This window comes from Panthera tigris, chromosome E2 (assembly GCF_018350195.1).
Source record: "Panthera tigris isolate Pti1 chromosome E2, P.tigris_Pti1_mat1.1, whole genome shotgun sequence".
Classification (NCBI taxonomy): Eukaryota; Metazoa; Chordata; class Mammalia; order Carnivora; family Felidae; genus Panthera; species Panthera tigris.
Genome location: NC_056674.1, coordinates 8,438,200 through 8,458,048, shown reverse-complemented (window position 1 = coordinate 8,458,048; position 19,849 = coordinate 8,438,200). Strand labels below are relative to the sequence as shown.

General features: G+C 59.8%; 2 protein-coding genes across 3 annotated transcripts; one reads left to right on the top strand and one right to left on the bottom strand.

Annotated features, from left to right (window-relative positions):
- Positions 1–156: 156 nt before the first annotated feature.
- On the bottom strand, positions 157–4,090 carry RRAS (RAS related). The gene is made up of 6 exons (XM_042969988.1): positions 3,938–4,090; positions 1,921–2,008; positions 1,694–1,796; positions 1,501–1,609; positions 596–714; positions 157–518 (listed from the first exon to the last, which is right to left on the bottom strand). The coding sequence occupies exons 1-6, from the start codon at positions 4,088–4,090 to the stop codon at positions 434–436; spliced, it is 657 nt and encodes a 218-aa protein (XP_042825922.1). The 3' UTR covers positions 157–433.
- Positions 4,091–5,513: 1,423 nt separating this feature from the next.
- Positions 5,514–18,921, top strand: SCAF1 (SR-related CTD associated factor 1). Of its 2 annotated transcripts, none has more exons than XM_042969370.1 (11): positions 5,514–5,816; positions 8,482–8,595; positions 8,843–8,900; positions 9,642–9,736; positions 10,001–10,101; positions 10,192–10,307; positions 13,041–15,878; positions 16,495–16,577; positions 16,808–17,026; positions 18,063–18,191; positions 18,486–18,921. In XM_042969370.1, exons 2-11 carry the CDS (start codon positions 8,488–8,490, stop codon positions 18,675–18,677), a joined length of 3,939 nt encoding a protein of 1,312 aa, XP_042825304.1. In that variant the 5' UTR covers positions 5,514–5,816; positions 8,482–8,487; the 3' UTR covers positions 18,678–18,921. The 2 variants fall into 2 exon arrangements, with proteins under 2 accessions (XP_042825304.1, XP_042825305.1); XM_042969371.1 differs by lacking the exon at positions 5,514–5,816 and adding an exon at positions 5,921–6,280.
- Positions 18,922–19,849: the final 928 nt, after the last annotated feature.

The following is a 19,849-nucleotide window of genomic DNA, read 5'->3' as shown; positions in this document are numbered from 1 at the left end:
TGAAGATGAAGCAGGAGTCCAGACACCTGCTTGGCTTGTTCTCTGGCCCCTGCGCACCTCCCTCCCCAAGAAGCAAAGGGTTGTAGATCGGACGGTTGTAGGTGTGCCCTGAGTTCACCCACCACCCCTGAACCGTTCTAAAAAGCATTTTCTGACATTGGCAGTGACGTTTATTTCCCTAGGGGTGGAGAGGGGAGTTATATACAGCAGTGACCCGGATGCCCGGGAGCCCCTCACCCCAACAAGGGGCTCGGGTGGGGAAAGGAGGCATATTGGCAGAAGGCACACAGTGGCGATGTCCTGGAGGAAGCCAGGAATTACAGATGGGGGTGTAGTGTATCCTGGGAAACCCAGATGGGGAAACTGAGGCTCGGTGAGGGCAGCTGGTCCCAAGAGCTCGTGCTGGTTGCTCCTCTCACGCCGCCTGCCGGGGCTACAGGAGGACACAGGGACAGCCCCCGTCCTTCTTCCTGGGGGCGCTGGGTGGGCTGGGCGGAAGCTCCTGTTCCTGATACTTCCTGTGGGAAGAAGCTAGTGAGTTTGGGTCACAGGAGCTGAGGACGAGGATGGCCGGAAGGGGAGGAGCTCCGCTCACCGTACGGCCCGCACCAGCTGCTCGAAGGCCTCGTCCACATTGAGGCGCAGTTTGGCCGAGGCCTCAAAGTAGGCCACGTGGTGGGAGGCGCCATAGGCAGAGGCTTCAGATCGGGGGACCTGGGAGGGGGGACACAGGAAGGAGTCGGGTGTCTGCGCTCCGGGTGGGTCCCAACCGAGGGAGGCGGAAAATCACACTATATGCTCTAATGGGGGTTATGCAGTGTGGGGGCTCAAGGGAAATGTTCCCAGAGGCTCACGGGGGACATGCCAAGAGGGCTCAGCACCACCTAAGTAGTCAGGGAAGGCTCTGGAGACGTTTGTCCTTCTGAATGTCAGATAACTGAGTCCCCCCCCCCCCCCCCAGAGAAGTCTGGGTGTTCCCTGGAGAGGCCTGAGCAAGGCTCAGAAGGCTGGAACCCCCCGAAAGCTTGATCTAAAAGATGAGTTCTGTGTAGAAATCACGTATTCTCTGTGTATTGGAAGTGGAGTGAACAGAAAGGAAGGGACCAGACACGGTGGGTATCACCTCTTGTGGAAGAGCTGGAGTTCTCTCCTGGGGGCGCTGGGGAGCCAGGGAGGGTCGTGAGCAGGGAAGGGGCCAGCGCAGTGGGGGGCAGGGTGGGAGGCTGACTAGAGGTGGCGAGGGAGCAGAGTTGGGGCTGGCTGACCTGGGGATGGGGGGCAGGTGCCCTTTTTGCCGTCCAGCCATCTCTCCTGGGAAGTCCTGTGTGCAAGGCTGGGAACTCAGGAGATCCAACTTGGGAGCAACACATTTAGTGATGGCGTGTGACCGTGGAGGGAGCAGGACCAGGGGAGCTGGAGGAGGCAGCCCAGGAAGGAGCCTCCCAGGCTTGAGATGCGGTCCCCCGGGGTGGGGCAGGGAGAGGGGAGGGGGTCCCAGACCTGGCGCTGTGTCTCCAGATCTGCCTTGTTCCCAACCAACACGATGGGGAAGTCGTCTCGGTCCTTCACTCGGAGGATCTGCGTGAAAAGCTTGCCTACCTCGTTGAAACTGCGGATGAGGCCAGAGGTGTGAGGTCTAGCCGCCCTCCCCGCCCCACGCCCCACCCCCGCTCCGCCGCCCTCTACTCCTCACCTCTGCCGGTCGTTAATGGCAAACACCAGCAGGAAGCCGTGGCCAGCGCGCATGTACTGCTCCCGCATGGCACCGAACTCCTCCTGGCCTGCAGTGTCCAGGACTGCAGACGGGCGGAGAGGGGCTGCCTTGGGGATGGGGTTCCCACTGGCCGCCCCCACCCACCGCCAGGAGCCCTCAGCCCCACCACCATCCCCCCACCCGCTCCCTGCCTCCCTCGCCCTCACTGTCCAGCCGGGCCGGGACACCATCCACGGTGCAGATCTTCGTATAGGAGTCTTCGATGGTTGGGTCATAGTCAGACACAAAGTAGGACTGGTGGGGAGGGAGAAGACACTGTTACTGCTCATCGTTCAGTGCTGCAGCAGAGATGATGTAGCCCTGCCCCTGGGCTCTGCCTTTCTCTGCCTCCCCCCTTCTTTCTGGGTCCCCGTTCCTCTCTCTGTGGGTCTCTGTCCCTTCTTCCCACCCTACCCTGTCTCCTTTCTGAATCTCTCCTGGTCCTCTCTTTCTAGTATAAAATACATCTCCTACATCATGATTATGTCCTGGCTGTGCAGCATTGAACAAATCACTTCCCCTCTCTGAAACTCAATTTCCTCATTTGGAAATTAAGGATAAAAATAGGACTCACTTAATCCCGTATTTGTGAGCTTCGGGGAAATTCCTGTTAAGCATTTAATGTATGGCCTGGATATAGTAGGTGCTCAGGTATTGGGAGCTATTGTCCAGAATATCTGCCTGACTAGATCTCTCCTTCCTCCTCCCCTTCCCTCTTTTTTTCTCCTTCTTCTTCCTCCTCCTCCTCCCTCTCCCTCCTCCTCCTCCACAGCTTCTAGTGTCTCCTCCCAGGGGAAGGTCCCAATTCCAATCCAGCAGTAGAGAAACTGCCCCGCCCAAAGTCTGGGCCCCTCCCTTCCTGCCTGGGTCAGGCCAGCCTCCAGCCAGGCCTTTGGCCAGCTTTGGGTCTGCCCCTGGGTGCAAGGGGCCCAGGGCTGAGGCCTTTTTCTATATAGGCCAGGGTGTCCATGCAGGCACTGGCTGGGGGCTCTCAAGGGGTCTGGGGCCCAGGGGCCTCTGCGGTAGCATCTCAGAAACAGATACCTAATTTTTAAGGTTTTTCTAAGGTGGGAGGGTTTCCCTTGGGAATGGGGTGAAGGTTTCCTGGGCAGGGGTGGATCTTTCAGGAGAGAAGGGGTGATCTGGCAGCTGGGGGACTGAGGGCTGCATCCTGTCTGTTGGTGGGGGGTGGGGGTGCTTGGTGAGGGCTTGTCCTGAAGGGAGGGTGTAGGACCAGGCCCCCCCCATGGGGGGACTAGGGGCGTGTCTTCAGAACACAACTGGAGAAGCTCAGGAGTGAGAACGGGGGAGAGCCCCAAAGGTGCACTTTTGGGAGGTTTGTCATAGAATATAGGTGCATATCTAGAGAGTCTCAAACACCCCGAGATGCATTTATAGGGTCAAAGAAACTCTCAAAGAGCAGGTCTTTCCAGGGTTGTCAAGAATCTGGGGCTTCCTAGATGGAGATGATTTGGGGGCTAGCCAAGGTTTCGGAGAGGCGCTCAAGGATTTAGAGTGGAGGAAAATTCAAGATGGACGAGTGGGTGGTTTCCCTGGGGAGAGGGGGGAGGTCTGGGTCTTGGGGGATGGGGGATCCCCAGGACTTGTAGTCTTACAGTTCTCTGGAATGGCCAAGGGGCACTGATGTTTCTGAAATCCCTTGAGTCTAAGAGTGCCTCTCTCAGGACTGGATGGTCCCAGATGGGTCCCAGGCAGTCTGGGCATAATTTCTAGATTCTGAGGGAGCTAAGCATCTAGGCTGGGGTAATCTCCCAGTTAGGCTCTGGGTGGCTCAGGCAGGAAGCTGGGATCTGGGGTTTGGGGGAGATGGGGCTCAGGGTAGGAGAAGGTGGCACCTGGGGGTGGGGGCCCCTATGAGAGTGCTTAGGGTCTAAATGGGGTGACTTCTGGATTTAGGATGCTCCCAGGAGATGCCCAGGTCAGCAGGGAAGCGGGGGACTGGGAGGAGGGATGGTGGGTTTCAGGATGCCAGTATATGCCCCTTGTGTAGGGGGTGGAAGGGGTGGAGGCCCTGGGAGGGCTCAGGGTCACAATCTGAGGGGGTTTTTTAAGATTAGAAGGTCTCATAAGAGGTGCTCAGTGATGGATCGAGGGGAAATAGGGGTCTCAGAAAGAGCTCAGTTCTGGGTCCCGGGGACACCCCCCCGGGTGAGGGCCCACTACCTGGATGAACTGGATGGTCAGTGCGCTCTTGCCCACGCCGCCGCCGCCCACGACCACCAGCTTGTGTGTCTCGCTGGGTGGGGGGTCCCCGGGCCCCGGCCCCCCGCCCCGGGGCCGCCCCCGCCCAGTCCCGGACGCCGCCCCGCTGCTCATGTCGCCACCGCTGCCGCCGCCGCCGCTACTGCCTGGGGGGGGGGAGCCGGGCGGGGCCTAGGGGCGGGCCGCGCTAATAAGGCTACTGCATAATCATGAGCTCCGGAGAGAAGGACTCGAAGGACTCGAGTCTTGGGACACTTGGGAGGAGGCAAGGCCAGGGAAAAGGAGGAGCTATGCTAATAAGGGAAGGGGAAAGGCTTTCGCTGTGATGGGGAATTCCAAATGGGGCGGGAATATGTTAATGAAAGAACTGTGCTCACCCAGAGCAGCGCCACGCGCTCTCAGCAGGCGGGCCCCTGGGGGCGGGGCTATGCTAATAAGCGCTCTCACTCTTTCGATCGACGGGTCGGGAAGATCATTCGGGGAGGTGCTATGCAAATGAAGAGCCCGGAGACTGCTTCTCCGGGCACCGTCCCCGAGGCTTCGTTTTAGTAGGCGGGGCTCGTGGACCCGCGCGCGGCCGTATATAGGCGCGCTCGGAGGAAGGAGTAGGTCTTGAGGGGAAGCTCCACCTACGTCCTGGGATCCTAGCCAGGCTTCCGACCCGGGTGTCTAGGCAGGACGCTGGAGTCTCCGCCCGCTAAGGGACCCAGGCTTCCGGTTCCCGGAGTCCCAGCCAAGCGGAAGACAGACTGGGAGGGGAGATGGGGCCCTGGAGGGGGGACAGCCGCGTAACGGGACAGGGAGGGGCCGTGAGATCACTGCATTCCTGATCCCTGAGCCAGCTCGCCCAAGCCGGGGTGGCCGAGTCATGAAGGGCCTAGGGCCAGGATTTCTGAGGCTTGAAGGAGGAAGAAGCTGAGGGCCCAGGCTTTTGAGTCTCTCGGAGAGAATGAGGATGGAGGCCTGGAATCCTGGGTCCCGGGGAGGAGGGGATCTGGGAGTCTTTACTACTAGATTCCGTAAAGGAGGGAGCTGGGGGCCCTGACTCTTGGGTTCAGGGGTTGGGTTCAGGGATTCAGAATTCTGGATCCGAGGGAATTCAGGTGGGGAGTCCGAACACTTGTGTCTGTGTAAAGTACGAGTTGGAGACCAGGAATGGTCTGAGGAAGGAAGGGCCTGAGGGCTAGATTCCTGGTTGGAAGGAAGAAGTGGTCGGACTCCCAAGTCCCAGGCAGGAGGGAAATAGGGACTCCAGGCTTGTCTGCTGAATGAGAGGAATCGGAATTTGGACTTTTCCGTCCTAAATGAGGAGGAGGTTGTACGTCAGGCTCCTTGGTTCTAAATTTAGAGAGGACTAGGAGATCGGGATTCTGGGATCCCCAGAAAGTGGGCGGGGCAACTCAGCAAGTCCGGCTGTTTTTCTACTTCCCACTCCTCCGAACTACAATTCCCTTGCGGCGGTCGGGCTGAGTGGTCTTACATCACTTCCTGTTCCGCAGCTCTTTCCGCGCGCGCGCAGGGCACCGTGGGGCCTTGTCGCGGGCTGCCGCAACCCCGCCCACTTCACCTCTCACCTCCTTGCTGTCCCCGCGCGACGGAGGCGACGTGCGGACTACGCCTCCCGGCGTCCGTCGCGCGCGCTCATGCCGATGTGCCCCATTGGTTGCTGGGAAATTGAGTCCGGAGCCTTCCCACCAGCCTTCACGGCACCGTGCTCGGTACTTGAAGTCCCGGCAAGCTCGGCGGCGTTTTAGCTCCGCCCCTCTCCTCCCTCTGCTCGCGAGCCCCCCCAGCCCGCCCCGCCCCGCGCCGGGGCCGGAGCCGCAGCCCGAGCGGCGGGGTAAGATGGCGGCGGCAGTCTGGGCCGCGGGGCTCGGGCCTATCGGGGTGGGCGGGGCGGAGTCGGGTCGCTAGTTGTCCCGGGGTCCTCCCCACACGCCGCGGGGCCTGGCGGACTTAGCGGGGCGGCCTCGGGCCCGGCAGCGGCGGCGGAGCCTGGCGCCGAGCGGGGGGCCTTCTCAAGGCCCCGGGACGCGTCTGTGGGTTCCGGGGGGCATCAACGGGGCGTCCCCGAGAGGACTGGGGATGTCCACCGGGCCTGGACTGAGACTGGAGCCTGCCCTCCATCACATAGCTGGCCTGGGTCATATCTGTAGACACTGTTGATCGTCTTTACGGGCTGACCCGAAGCTAGGGTCTGTTTATAGGGTTCTGGGGCCATCTTGAGATCTTGAGATATGTCCCAGGGTGAAGGAGGTCTGCAAGAGCAGAGGAGTATCTGCAGAGCCATCTATAGCGCCCGGGGTATGTCTGTTAGGACTGGGAGTGTCTACATGGGCTGCCTTGAGGATGCGGCTCACCTACCTGGGTCTGGGGCCATGTAGCGGGTCTGGAAGAACTGTTGGAGGGCTAGGAAGTCTTTTAGGGCCACCCAGGGGGGTGGGATGTGCCCACCAAGGGAAGGAGGCAAATACTGACGGGTGCTGAGAGGCCTGGATGGGTCTCTAACGTCTGAGAGTGTCTAACATGGGTGACAGGAGGCTGGGGGGCACTTAGAAGGACCTGGAACCATCTAGGTGGCTTTCAGTGTGACTGCAAGAGTACAGTCTTTATGCCTGGAGCAATTCGAATGCCTTTTGGGGCTGGGTAATCGCGTGGAGAACAAGACAAAGGAGAGTACTGGAAAATTTGCCCAGCTCAAATGTACTTGCACTTTATAATGTAATTTAAATGAAAAATGTTGATAAAAATTCTGCATTGCCCTGGAGCTATAGAGAGTTGGAATTAGTCCACATTAGTCTGGGGAAGTCTGTAGGATCATTGAGACTCATTTAGTGCAATGCTTTTCAGACTCTCTTGACCTTGATCTACAGTAAGAAGTGCATTTTTTGTGTTAAGAGCTAGGACATACTGACATGTGTATTTAATGCCAAAGTCCCATTAATTAATATTCCCACGTACTACTTGTGATGCACCGTGAAGAATTTTCAACTGTGTTCGATTTACTTTTATTTTTTTATAACAAGCTAATTGCAAAGCACTGTACTGCTCTCAGACTGTAGTTTGGGAAACACTGATCTAGAGGGACCTAACAATGTCTGCAGAACCTTTTCATGTCAAAAAGATATAAAGAACTGTGGATGTGTCCGCAAAGCCTGGGGCCTGTCTAAATGGGCAGGGGAGCACCTTCATACACCGCGGAGGGCTTGGGGGTCTGTGTGTCTGTCCTCAGCAGATCTTGACTAAAGCCCCTGTTATGTGGCAGTCACTGTTCTGCGTAACATGCGCTTTTCCCAGAGGTGCTGGAGAGCAGCTCCAGGGCTGGGAACTGTCCACAGGGGTTTAACAAGGCAGGACATGTTAGTGGGAGTTAGTGAAGGAGCCACAGGCTCTGGTCTGGGAGGTTGCCTGTGGGAGCTTGGGCAGAGCTTGGAAAGCTGTGGTAGGAAGGAGACCAGGACCGATGCATTTGCTTGGCAGGTGTGCAGCTGGGAGAATAGGGGAGGTAGATGTGCGGTAAACCTGGGCCTTGAAGCTAATTTTTGTTATTTTGTATTGAGCGCTTGGGCTGTGCTAACTCTGTAGCAGAAAGTCCCTTTGCTTTCAGTTCTTACCAGCCCTTCTTGGAGGTAGATACTCTTGTGGTGCCCGTCTACAGAGAAGCATAAAGAGTCAGGGGTTTTAAAGCTTTCTGGGAACTCTGGAGACCGGATGGTGTTTTCACAGTAGCAGATTGGATGGTTCTAAGGAAGCTTGCAGCTGGAGTACTCCTACTTTCTGAAGACCTAATCGAGACACCCACCAGTCTGAAGGATAACCTTTCAACCTCTGAATGATCTGAGAATTTCTGTGACCTCATGAAGGCTTTAGCCATGATCTCCCACAAGGGGCAGATTGGTGATAGGTGTGTTTTCGGTCTGGTGTTGGTTTTGTACATCATTCTTGTAGCTCCATTTTTTGTGTATAAACCAATTTTTTTTTTTTTTTTTGGTCCCTCACCATCGAGGAGAATCGTTGCCGCTTTAGGAAGTTGCACGGTATCTGAGGTATACTCAGTACACCGGCACGTATCTCAGTTTGGGAGAGGAGAGTTTAGGGGACTGCGGGACACGGTATTTGAAATCACAACTCAACTGGGAAAAACATCAGCCAATGTGGGGGCAGGCAGGGAGGTCTTAAAGCTTGGTTGTGGGGGAAGCTTTAAGTGGAGACTGGGGAGTGGAGTGTTGAAATAGGAGGCCAGAAGGCCTCCCTGCAAGAAAGGAAGCAGTAGAAATCTAGGCAAGGGGAGAGAGCCATTCTGGTCTCTGCGACGTCTGCTCAGGGCCTGGGACTCGCCCAAGGACTGGCGTGTGTGGTAGAGGGCAGAAGGATGCTGAGGAGGATGCTTGGTCAAAGCCGTGGCGGAGGCCCTGGAGATCCTTGCGTCCATCCTCTGCTTCCAGCCCCTTCCACCACCCCCCACCCCTGCCTCCACTCCAAACTCTCACCCCCTCAACCACCAGGTGACCATGGAGGAAGAAGATGAGTCTCGAGGGAAGACAGAGGAGTCGGGCGAGGATCTGGGCGATGGTCCGCCGGACAGAGACCCCACGCTTTCTCCTTCTGCCTTTATCCTGGTAAGGCTGCTAGATGTCTGGGGCCAAGGGAGGGACGGGCTGGAAGTGCAGATGTCAGGGCCCAGCTCCTGGGCCCTGAGGGGAGGAGGGGCTGGGGGCCTGGACACTTGGCTCCTCTGAAGGGTTCGAGTTTCGTTATAGGGGTGTCTGGAATGGCTGTCTCCCAGGAGCAGAGCTTGTGACCATTTGCACGGGTGCCCTGACTGCCCTTTCTTTCCACCCCCTCCACCCTCCACCTTTTCTCTAGCGGGCCATTCAGCAGGCTGTGGGAAGTTCCCTGCAGGGGGATCTGCCAAATGATAAAGGTACGATGGGTTCTGGTTCCTCTTAGCCTCCGTCCCATCTCTCCGTATTCTTTATCCTAATTGCATTCCTAAAAACTTTCTGAGGCCTCCTGGCTACCACCCTTGTGCTGGCTCGGGGAGCCAAAGATGGGTCGGACCCCATGGCTGCCTTGGAGGGGCTCACGGTCTGGTGGAGGGGAGATACAGTCACAGCGCAGAGGTGGCCCCGAGGCACTGGGAGAGCGCAGGAGGCCCGGTTAAGCTAGTGTGGAGGAGATGGGGTCTGGGGAGGCTTCCTAGAGGGGCAGACCGGTGAATCGGGTCTCCGGGGACATACTGAAGTTGTTGTCTGGTAAAGAGGAAAGCCTGGTAGGCAGAGGCACCCAGCAGGCACACAGCACAGGGGCGTGTTGCAGGACCGAGCTGTGGTTCTTTGGGGCTGGCAGGCCTGGGGTGTGAGCAGGAGGTGAGGCAGGAGAGCTCCATGGGACCTGTGTCACCGCAAGGCTCTCGTGCCAGGCTGGCTTGTCTGGAATCCATCCTGAGGGCAGCTAGGAGGTCAGGAGGGTGAGAGCGCCTCAGAACGGCGCTGGGGAAGTCTTTCTGGGCCCCAAGGTGGGAGCTGAGGGGTGGAGGCAGGGAGAGCAGGCAGGAGTTTGGCTCCCTCCTCAAGAGCCCGAGCAGGCTCCTCTTTCCTCTGACTCCACAGAGTCTCTGTGTCTCGTCCCCCGTGTCCAATCTCCCATGCAAATCTCTCTCCAGATGGCTCCCGGTGTCACGGCCTTCGATGGAGGGGCTGCCGGAGCCCACGGTCAGAGCCCCGTTCCCAGGAGTCAGGGGGGACCGACACGGCTACTGTGAGTAAGAGCGGGGGGCCGGGGGCCCAGACTCTTGGGGTTGGGGTGCTGATCAGCTGCAGTGTTGGAGGGGTTGGGGGCATCGTCCCTGGGGCCGGGCCCTTGGGTCCTGGGAGCAAGTCAGGATGAGGGAATTGGTTGGATCTCTGCGTTTTCTCGGGTTCTCAGATGCCTGGGTTCCTGAAGGTTTAGGGGCCGGGGAGGTGGGATTTGTGGGCCCTCACGTGAGAGGGACGGGTTGGAACCCCTCCCGGCCTATTCCAGGTGTTGGACATGGCCGCAGACAGCTTCCTCGCGGGGCTGGTGAGCGTTCTGGATCCCCCAGATACGTGGGTTCCCAGCCACTTGGACCTTCGGCCTGGCGAGTGAGTAGTTGGGCAGCTGGAGTGGGAGAGGCCTTTAGCGGGGGAGCTGGCAGCTTCCTTCAGGCTCACTCACCCCCTTCTGCCCTGCAGAAGTGAGGACATGCTGGAGCTGGTGGCCGAGGTCCGAATCGGGGACAGGGATCCCATCCCTCTGCCGGTGCCTAGCCTGCTGCCCCGTCTCAGGGCCTGGAGGACAGGCAAAACGGGTATGTGGGGCCAGGGCAGAGCTGAGCAGGCGGCCTCGGAGTCCTGCACGAGTCAGCTGTTGTTGGTAGTAACAGTAGCGATCCTGTCATTTAGACAAAATCTTTAAGCCTCTGCCTGTTAGACTGCAAGGCTTTATGTACCTACAGACGTACCTACGGCAAACGCTGATGTCCTGGCCGGCACGTGTGAGGCACTCCGTGTCCAGGGCGCCACGTGGCAGTGTGACTGCACTGGGAATTCGTCTCCCTGGGATTGGGGGTGGGGTGGGGGGAGGCTCTTAGCATCTCTATCTTCCAGAGGAGACGAATCTGAAAAAGGGAAGTCCCTCGTCTAAGGTGGCACAGCCAGTGGCTTAGTGGTGCTCCTGGGCCCTGAGCCTGTAGCCCAGGTCTCTTTGAGTGTTAAGCCCTGTGAGCAGCGTAGAGCTTCTCAGACTTGGGCGGGTATCCGAGTCACGAGGAGGAGGACTTTGTCGATACGCGGGTCCCTGGGCCTACTCCTAGGATCTCTGATTCAGTGGGTCTGGGGTGGGGCCCGGGAATTTGCATTTCTAGCCAGTTCCTCGGTGAGGTTTCCGGCCCCCAGGACCCCGGTGGGAACCCCTGGTTTAGACTCCCCCCCCCCCCACCTTCATGTGCATCCACAGTTGGGAGGGAGGGAGAGGAGAGGTCGGCGCGGTCAGCCAGAAGTGACTGTTTCGCAGCCGACCGTGGCTCACACACGCTGTGCCCGTTTCGGTTTCCCTTGTCCTTTTTTTATAGCTGCGAAATGTCTTGTCCATTCGGCTCAGGGGGCGTTGTACTCAGGGCCCACCACGCCCTTGGGGAACCCCCCAAAAGCTCTTCATTTCTTTTAAAATTAGAAGGCCTACGGGGTAGATAAACAAATGGACGTGGCAGTGTCCTAATAAAACTTTATTTACAAGAACAGAAGGCGTTGGGAATTTGGTGCCAGGCCCTTCGGTGATATAGTTGTATCTGGACTGTAAGAGCTGTTTGGTGGGAGATGCTGGGGTTATGTTTTATTTTCTTACTAGAAGTGGTTTTCGTCATTTGGAAGTTATTAAGAACTTTAGGAAAAAAAACCTCATCCCTGATTCCATATCGTATAAAGATTACATAAAGGAGGGGCTGTCTTGCATTTCCAGACCGCTCTAGTCTGTGTTTTACACTTCCGGTGGTGGTAATAATTCGTAAGCAGGGTAGGAATAGCTCGTGCTCACCGAGTCCTCGTGGGGCCGGGCGCAGTCTGGTTTGTTCCACACAGCTGCCCACCTAGTCCCCTCATCCCTGCGATGTGTGAATGCTCTCATCACCGTCCTCCCTGCTTTATTTTCTTCCACAGCCCTCAGCAGTTGGCAGACTTTTCTGCGTGGCTCATGGAGATTTCTTGAAGGCAGGGACTTTTGTCTGTTGTGTTCACTGTTCTGTTCCTAGTACCTGAAACAGCTTGGCATAAGATAGGCGATCAGCAAAAATGTACTGAATGAATGAGTGCATGCCCATTGTATACATGAAGAAACCAAGGCAGGCAGAGGTTGAGTTCCTTGTCCTTGGTCACGTGACGGGTGAGGGCCAGAGCCTAGGATTGGGTTGAGAGGTGGCTCTGGGACTGCTCTCTTTTATTTTTTTATTTTTTTCCAACATTTATTTATTTTTGACAGACAGTATGAGCTGGGGAGGGGCAGAGAGAGAGAGGGAGACGCAGAATCTAAGACAGGCTCCAGGCTCTGAGCTGTCAGCACAGAGCCCGATGCGGGGCTTGAACTCACAAATTGTGAGATCATGACCTGAGCTGAAGTCAGATGCTTAACCGACTGAGCTACCCAGGGCGCCCCTGGCACTGCCCTCTTAAGCCCCTGCTGTCCTGTCACTGTCTACATGACCATGCTGGTGCCCTTGCCATCTCAGGGTCCCTGTAGTAGGTGGTTGAGTGGGGCCTCTGGACCCCAGTGTGTGTGTCCGGAGGTGCAGCCCAGGTCCCTTGTCACCGTGTGTGGGACTGATGGCATGGAGACCACGTCGTCCTCAGAAAGCAGGGTCTCAGGAGGACAGATGAAGTTAGGCAGGAAAGCACGATGCCTGGCCCATGTGGAGGGGCGAACACTGCTTGTTCCTGTCGCCCGTTGGCGGTGTCTTTGAGTCCTGAGCGGATGTTGCCCCTCAGATGGGGCTCGTCACAGAGTGAAGTGCGTGGGTTGTGGACTCCGGCTGTCAGGGCTCCCTGGCTCTGCCATTTCCTGGGCTCTCGAGAGGGAGATTCACCTTCTCAGCCGCCCACAGTTCCCTTCAGGAAACAGGATAGAGTCCCACAAGAGGCAGCTGGAGCAGCGGTCTTAGGTTCAAATCCCAGCGACCCTTCTCTAGCCTGTGTCTTCTGTGGTGACACTGGTCAGGGGGTTCTTGGGCTGCAGGCCAGTGTGTATCTCAGGACGTGGGAGCACAGGCTCAGTGGCTTCAGTGGCTACATTGGCTGTTTGCACCCCCCCTTCTCCCTGCTGTGTGTCCTTGGGGAAGATACTGCAGTACTCTGTGCCTCAGTTTCGTCCTGAAAGGACGCAGTACCTCCAGCTTGGAGTCATTAGGAGCATCTGTGAGTTGTCCCGTGCAAAGTGCAGGGTGCCGCCAGAGTGGGGTGGTGGCCGGGGCACTGGCCTGCGGCCCCCTCTGCACGGCCCAGGGAGGAGGACATGTGCCTGACTGGGGCTCTCTGTCTCCTTTCTTCCTTTACAGTGTCTCCGCAGTCTCACTCCTCACGACCCTCCTGTGCCCGTCACCTCCTTACCTTGGGCACTGGAGACGGGGGCCCTGCCCCACCCCCTGCCCCGTCCTCTGCGTCCTCCTCCCCCTCCCCTTCCCCCTCATCCTCCTCCCCTTCGCCTCCCCCGCCTCCACCTCCTCCAGCCCCCCCAGCCCCACCTGCCCCCCGATTCGACATCTATGACCCCTTCCACCCCACCGACGAGGCCTATTCCCCACCACCTGCTCCGGAGCAGAAGTACGACCCCTTCGAGCCCACTGGCTCCAACCCCAGTTCATCAGCGGGGACTCCTTCACCGGAGGAGGAGGAGGAGGAAGAGGAGGAAGAGGAAGAAGAGGAGGAAGAAGAGGAAGAAGAGGAGGAGGAAGGCTTGTCCCAGAGCATCAGCCGCATCTCCGAGACCCTGGCGGGCATCTACGATGACAACAGTCTGAGCCAGGACTTCCCAGGTGATGAGAGCCCCCGCCCGGACCCCCAGCCCCCACAACCGACTCCGGCCCCTGGAACGCCTCCGCAGGTGGACTCCACCCGGGTCGACGGAGCCACCCGCCGGCGCGTCTTCGTGGTGGGGACGGAGGCGGAGGCCTGTCGGGAAGGCAAGGTCTCTGTGGAGGTGGTGACGGCCGGCGGAGCCGCCATCCCGCCAACCCTGCTGCCACCGGGAGACTCCGAGATCGAGGAGGGCGAGATCGTCCAGCCGGAGGAGGAGCCCAGGGTGGCGGTCTCCCTCTTCCGGGCCGCTGGCCGGGCGGCGCGACCCCCTCCTGCAGCCTCAGCGCCCCCGGCGGCCCAGCCCCCGCCCCCGCCACCTGCCCCCCGCGCCCCCGAGGGGGACGACTTCCTGTCTCTGCACGCCGAGTCAGACGGCGAGGGCGCCCTGCAGGTGGACCTGGGGGAGCCGGCGCCCGCCCCGCCGGCCGCGGACACGCGCTGGGGCGGCCTGGACCTGCGCCGCAAGATCCTGACCCAGCGTCGGGAGCGCTACCGCCAGCGCTCGCCCTCCCCGGCCGCCGCCGCCGCCGCCGCCGCCCCCGCGGGCCCCCCCACCCGCAAGAAGTCGAGGCGGGAGCGCAAGCGGAGCGGCGGCGAGGCCAAGGAGGCCGCATCGTCGTCGTCCAGCGCGCAGCCTGCCCCGCCGGCCCCGGCCTCCCCCTGGGACTCCAAGAAGCACCGCTCCCGGGACCGCAAGCCGGGCTCTCACGCCTCGTCGTCCGCCCGCCGCCGCTCGCGGTCCCGCTCCTCCCGCCGCCGTTCGCGCAGCACCGACCGCCGCCGCGGGGGCAGCCGCAGGTCGCGGTCCCGGGAGAAGCGGCGGCGGCGGCGGCGCTCGGCCTCCCCGCCCCCCGCCACATCCTCGTCGTCGTCCTCGAGGCGCGAGCGGCACCGTGGCAAGCACCGAGACGGCGGCGGCGGCAAGAAGAAGAAGAAGCGGTCGCGGTCCCGGGGCGAGAAGCGGTCTGGGGACAGCGAGAAGGCCCCGGTGCCCACCCAGCCGCCCTCCGGCTCCAGCTCCCTGGGCGGAGAGCGTGACAGCCGCCGCAGGGGGGCGGTGCCACCTTCCATCCAGGACCTCACGGACCACGATCTCTTCGCCATCAAGCGGACCATCACCGTGGGCCGGCCGGACAAGTCCGACCCCCGAGGCCCGTCGCCGGCCCCGGCCTCGTCGCCCAAGCGCGAGGTCCTGTACGACTCCGAGGGACTGAGTGCCGAGGAGCGGGGGGGCAAGAGCGGCGAGAAGGACCGGCGCCGCTCCGGGGCCGCCTCCTCCTCCTCCTCCTCCCGGGAGAAGGGATCACGGCGGAAGGCGCTGGATGGGGGGGATCGGGACCGGGACAGGGACAGAGATAGGGACAGGGACAGGTCATCCAAGAAGGCTCGGCCTCCCAAGGAGTCAGCGCCCTCCTCGGGGCCTCCGCCAAAGCCACCGGTCAGCAGCGGCTCCGGCTCGTCCTCCTCGTCGTGCTCCTCCTCCTCCCGGAAGGTGAAGCTGCAGTCTAAGGTGGCGGTGCTGATCCGCGAAGGCGTCAGCAGCACCACGCCGGCCAAGGAGGCCGCATCCGCTGGCCTGGGCTCCATCGGAGTCAAGTTCAGCCGCGACCGGGAGAGCCGCTCCCCTTTCCTCAAGCCCGATGAGTGGGCCCCTGCAGAGGTGGCCAAAGCAGCTCCGGGCAGCACCAAGCCCAAAAAGACCAAGGTCAAGGCCAAGGCTGGGGCCAAGAAAGCCAAGGGGACCAAGGGAAAGACCAAGCCATCCAAGACCAGGAAAAAGATCCGCAGCGGGGGCAGCGGTGGGGGCAGCGGCGGCCCTGCGACGCTGAAGAAGTCCAAGGCGGATAGCTGCAGCCAGGCAGCGGGGGCCAAGGGGGTGGAGGAGACTTCCTGGTCCGGGGAAGAGCGGGCGGCCAAGGCCCCTAGCACCCCGCCCCCTAAGGCAGCCCCTCCCCCCCCTGCACTCACACCGGACTCCCAGACCGTGGACAGCAGCTGCAAGACCCCCGAGGTCTCCTTCCTTCCCGAGGAGGCCGCTGAGGAGGCTGGGGTCCGAGGCGGGGCGGAGGAGGAGGAGGAGGAAGAGGAGGAGGAGGAGGAAGAGGAGGAGGAGGAAGAGCAGCAGCCTGCCACCACCACGGCCACCAGCACCGCCGCAGCTGCCCCGAGCACTGCCCCTAGCGCGGGGTCCACAGCCGGTGACTCAGGGGCAGAGGATGGGCCGGCTACCCGTGTCTCCCAGCTGCCCACGCTGCCCCCGCCCATGCCCTGGAACCTGCCTGCTGGTGTGGACTGCACCACCAGCGGTGTCCTGGCCTGTGAGTGTGCCCTGGGGTGGGGGGCGCGGGCTGGGACAGACAGGATTGGGGAGGACCAGGTCCTGTGGGGACAGGCTTGGAGGCAGCGGGGATGCTTTGGAGGGGGTAGGTGCACAGTGACCCAGACTGCGAGGGGCTGTCTAGAAGGCTGGTAGAGGTCTGGCTGTGCTGGAGGAGAGCAGGCAGGTGGGTGGGGGGGAGAGGGGGTGGCCAGCCCAGCACAGGCTGGAGGAGTGGGCCATGTTCTGGGGTCCACCCGGAGGTGGACGAGGTTGGGTGTGGTGGAGGGACCAGGAAGAACAGGGTGAGCTGGGAGCGTTGTCCCTTAAGGGATAGCAATAGGGCACAGGGGGTTTGAGACAGAATCTCACCTTTGCCGCTACCTCGTCCCTGAATGACCTGGCCCTGTTTCCCCCCGGACCACACACATACCTTGAGTCCTAAGAATATGTGGGGTGCGGAGCCGTTCTCCCACTGGCCAAGGTCCCCTTTTCCCAGTTCTGAGCCCGAAACCTATGGTCTGTCCAGGGCCCGGGGGGAAGACGGCAGCAGGTGCCTCGGTGACCTCTTGTGTCAGCTCCTGATCTCCTTGTCCTCAACTCTCTGCCTCTTGCAGTGACTGCACTTCTCTTCAAGATGGAAGAAGCCAACCTGGCGAGCCGAGCAAAGGCCCAGGAGCTGATCCAGGCCACCAACCAGGTGGGCCCCTCTGGGGAAGAGTCCCCCCAGTCCCTCTTCTTGTCCCCTGACTCTGATTAGGAGAGGAACTACAATTCTCGGCAGACCTTGGGACAAGGAAGGGGTCGGCAGGAGGAGGGGCCTCTTGCCTCTGGGACGATTTGGAAATCAGGGTGGGAAAGATGGGGGTACGTGTTCCCTCTTTCCCTCCCCCTCCCTTTATTCATCCTCTCTCCAACCTCTTCCGACAGATCCTCAGCCACCGAAAGCCACCCTCCAGTCTGGGGGTGACCCCAGCTCCTGTGCCCACCTCTCTGGGTCTGCCCCCTGGCCCCTCCAGCTACCTGCTCCCTGGCAGCCTCCCCCTGGGGGGCTGCGGCTCTACCCCTCCCACCCCCACTGGGCTGGCTGCGGCATCTGACAAGCGAGAGGGCAGCAGCAGCTCCGAGGGACGTGGGGACACAGACAAGGTGAGCTGGGTTTGGGAGAGGCGGGTTGATGGTGACAGTTTTGCAGATGCTGAAGTGCAGGGGCCCAAGGAGAATAGCAGACTGATGCCAACAGGTGGGAACTCAGATAAAACAGAAGTCGTTGATTGTATGGAACTAAAATTTTTTTTCAATGTTTATTTATTTTTGAGAGAGTGAGAGATAGAGTGTGAGCGGCAGAAGGGGAGAGAGAGAGGGAGACACAGAATCCAAAGCAGTCAGGACAGAGCCAATGCAGGGCTCAAACTCAGTAACAGTGAGACGGTGACCTGAGTGGAAGCCAGATGCTTAACCGACTGAAGAAGGAACCCAGGCACCCCAAGGAACTAAACTTTGATTCAAATGCACGAGTGGGAACAAACCAGTTTTCATTCAGCTACATCTGGCTTCTACTCACAGGCCTCAGGCCGGTTTTCCTTTCGGTCAGGTCCGAAAAGGTCATTCTGGTCAAACAGCCAATTGGCAGATGATGGCGTCGCCTATTTCTTACTTGGTGTAATTTTTTTTTTTAAGTTTATTTATTTATTTTAGAGAGGGAGGGAGCACAAGTGAGGGAGGGGCAGAGAGAGAGAGGGAGACACAGAATCTGAAGCAGACTCCTGGCTCTGAGCTGTCAGCATAGAGCTCGATGCGGGGCTTGAACCAAACTGTGAAATCGTGACCTGAGCCGAAGTCGGACACTCAACCAACTGAGCCACCCAAGTGCCCCATCTTACTTCGTGTAAATTTCGTATGGCCAGTGGACATACGTGTCCTGGTCAAGGCCACCGCGGATAGCCCCAGGTCCAGCCTAGGTGATGTTCAAGTGATGTTCAGAGGCCCGGCCTGGCCTGTGGTCTGGGGTGACCGCAGCAAGGGTAACACAGGGCAGATCCTGAGCAGGACCTCCACCTCCAGGAGTAGCTGGATGTGTCAAGGAGGCTGAGCTGGCAGGCAGGTGAGTGGAGGCCTGGGGTTCCGCAGGAACTCATCCGGCCTTTGCTGTCCCTCCTTCCCTCCCCGTCACCCCCTCTGCCAGTATCTGAAGAAGCTGCACACGCAGGAGAGGGCAGTGGAGGAGGTGAAGCTGGCCATCAAGCCGTACTATCAGAAGAAGGACATCACCAAGGAGGAGTACAAGGACATCCTGAGGAAGGCTGTCCACAAGGTGGGGCCCCGCGGGGGACAGATCCACAGAAGTGGGGAGAGGACAAGAAGGAGACATGCGCATGCATGGGGAGCCGGGGATGGTGGGTCAGTGTGGAAGGTGAGGAGGGGACAGGATTTGCTCAAGCCCACCTGGGCCTGTCCCGCTGACATCAGGGGGACACGTAGGGGTGTTGGTCCGGAATCTGGGGGAGCGGCTCCCATCCCAGTTCGCAGCTGTGCTCAGCAGTCAGCAGTCCAGGTGGAGGGGACCCTGGGGGGCTGGAGGTGATCACAGCTGCCTCTCACCCCCTAGATCTGCCACAGCAAAAGCGGGGAGATCAACCCAGTGAAGGTGAGCAACTTGGTGCGGGCCTACGTCCAACGCTACCGCTACTTCCGCAAGCATGGCCGCAAGCCGGGGGACCCCCCAGGGCCCCCGCGGCCGCCCAAGGAGCCTGGACCCCCTGACAAGGGTGGCCCAGGCCTGCCCTTGCCCCCTCTCTGAGACCCTCGGCCACCCCTTCCCTCCTTCGCCTCTTTGGAATTCTGGACGTATTTATGGCTCCACCTCCCCACTTCCCTCCCCCGCCCCGTCAGTGGGATGATTGGGGGAGGGTTGCTGCAGGGAAGAGGAGAGCCCCCTGCCCTGCCCAGCCCTGTGCCCCTTGCCCCCAAGCCTGTCCCCATCGCCCCTCCCTTCTGTTTGTGCCCCTCCCCCAGTTTCATTAAAGATTTCATGAAATGTTAGCCCCGAGCCCCATGATTTCAGCCCTTTCTTTTCAGAGACCAGTTTGGGAAAGGGTTGGGAAGAGACCTGCCCAGGTCTGACCCAGGTCTGAGGGTGGTTAGTAGGGTGTGACTCGGGGGAAGTGCTTTTCCCTCTCTGGGCCTCAGTTTCCTGATCCTTGAAGTGGTTGTTACAAGGACGAAGACCCAGGCAAGTGACGTACTTAGAACCGCCGTATCAGCTACACAGCAAGTGGTTGCTGTTGACAGAAAATGGTGGCGGGTGGGAGGTTGGGGTCCCAGGTCCCACCTGCTCAGTGTCTTCCAGGCTAAGGGCACCTGGTGCTATTTGCCCTGGAATTGCCTCAGCAACAGGACTTTTGTCCCCCATTTAGTTGGATTCCCTTTTTACCAGTCCTTCGAGGCTGGGGTGATATTACCCATTCTCCTGAGGTAGAGGGAAACTGAGGCACAGAGCGGCAAGGGCCACACAGTGAGTCCGGGCCACACTGGCCTTCGTCAGTCCACATTACCCAGAACCCAGACGTGGTGAGGAGAGGTAGTAGGCCTGGGTCACCGGAGTGGGTGGGCCTCAGGGCTGGGGCACGGAGCTCCTTTACAACTGCCTGCTCCAGCCCCACGCAGCAGGGAGTCCAGGGCCAGAGGTCACCTGGCAGGAGCTGGGAGGGGACCCAAGGTGCCCCCAGCCAACAGGACAAGGCTCTCTGCTTACTGGACAGGGGCCTGAACTGTTTATAAACGAGACAGAGGTTCTAGATTCTGCTCTGGGGCCTCCCTCGCAGAGCAGCAACCCTGGAATCCGGCCTGGTTTCTAACCCGTCCTGTGTTTCCTACTGTCTGACTTTTGCTCTTCTCCAAGCCTCAGTGTCTTGGTCTATAAAACGGAGGTGACTGTCACACCTCCTCACCAGGTCCCTGGGAAGGGGAAAG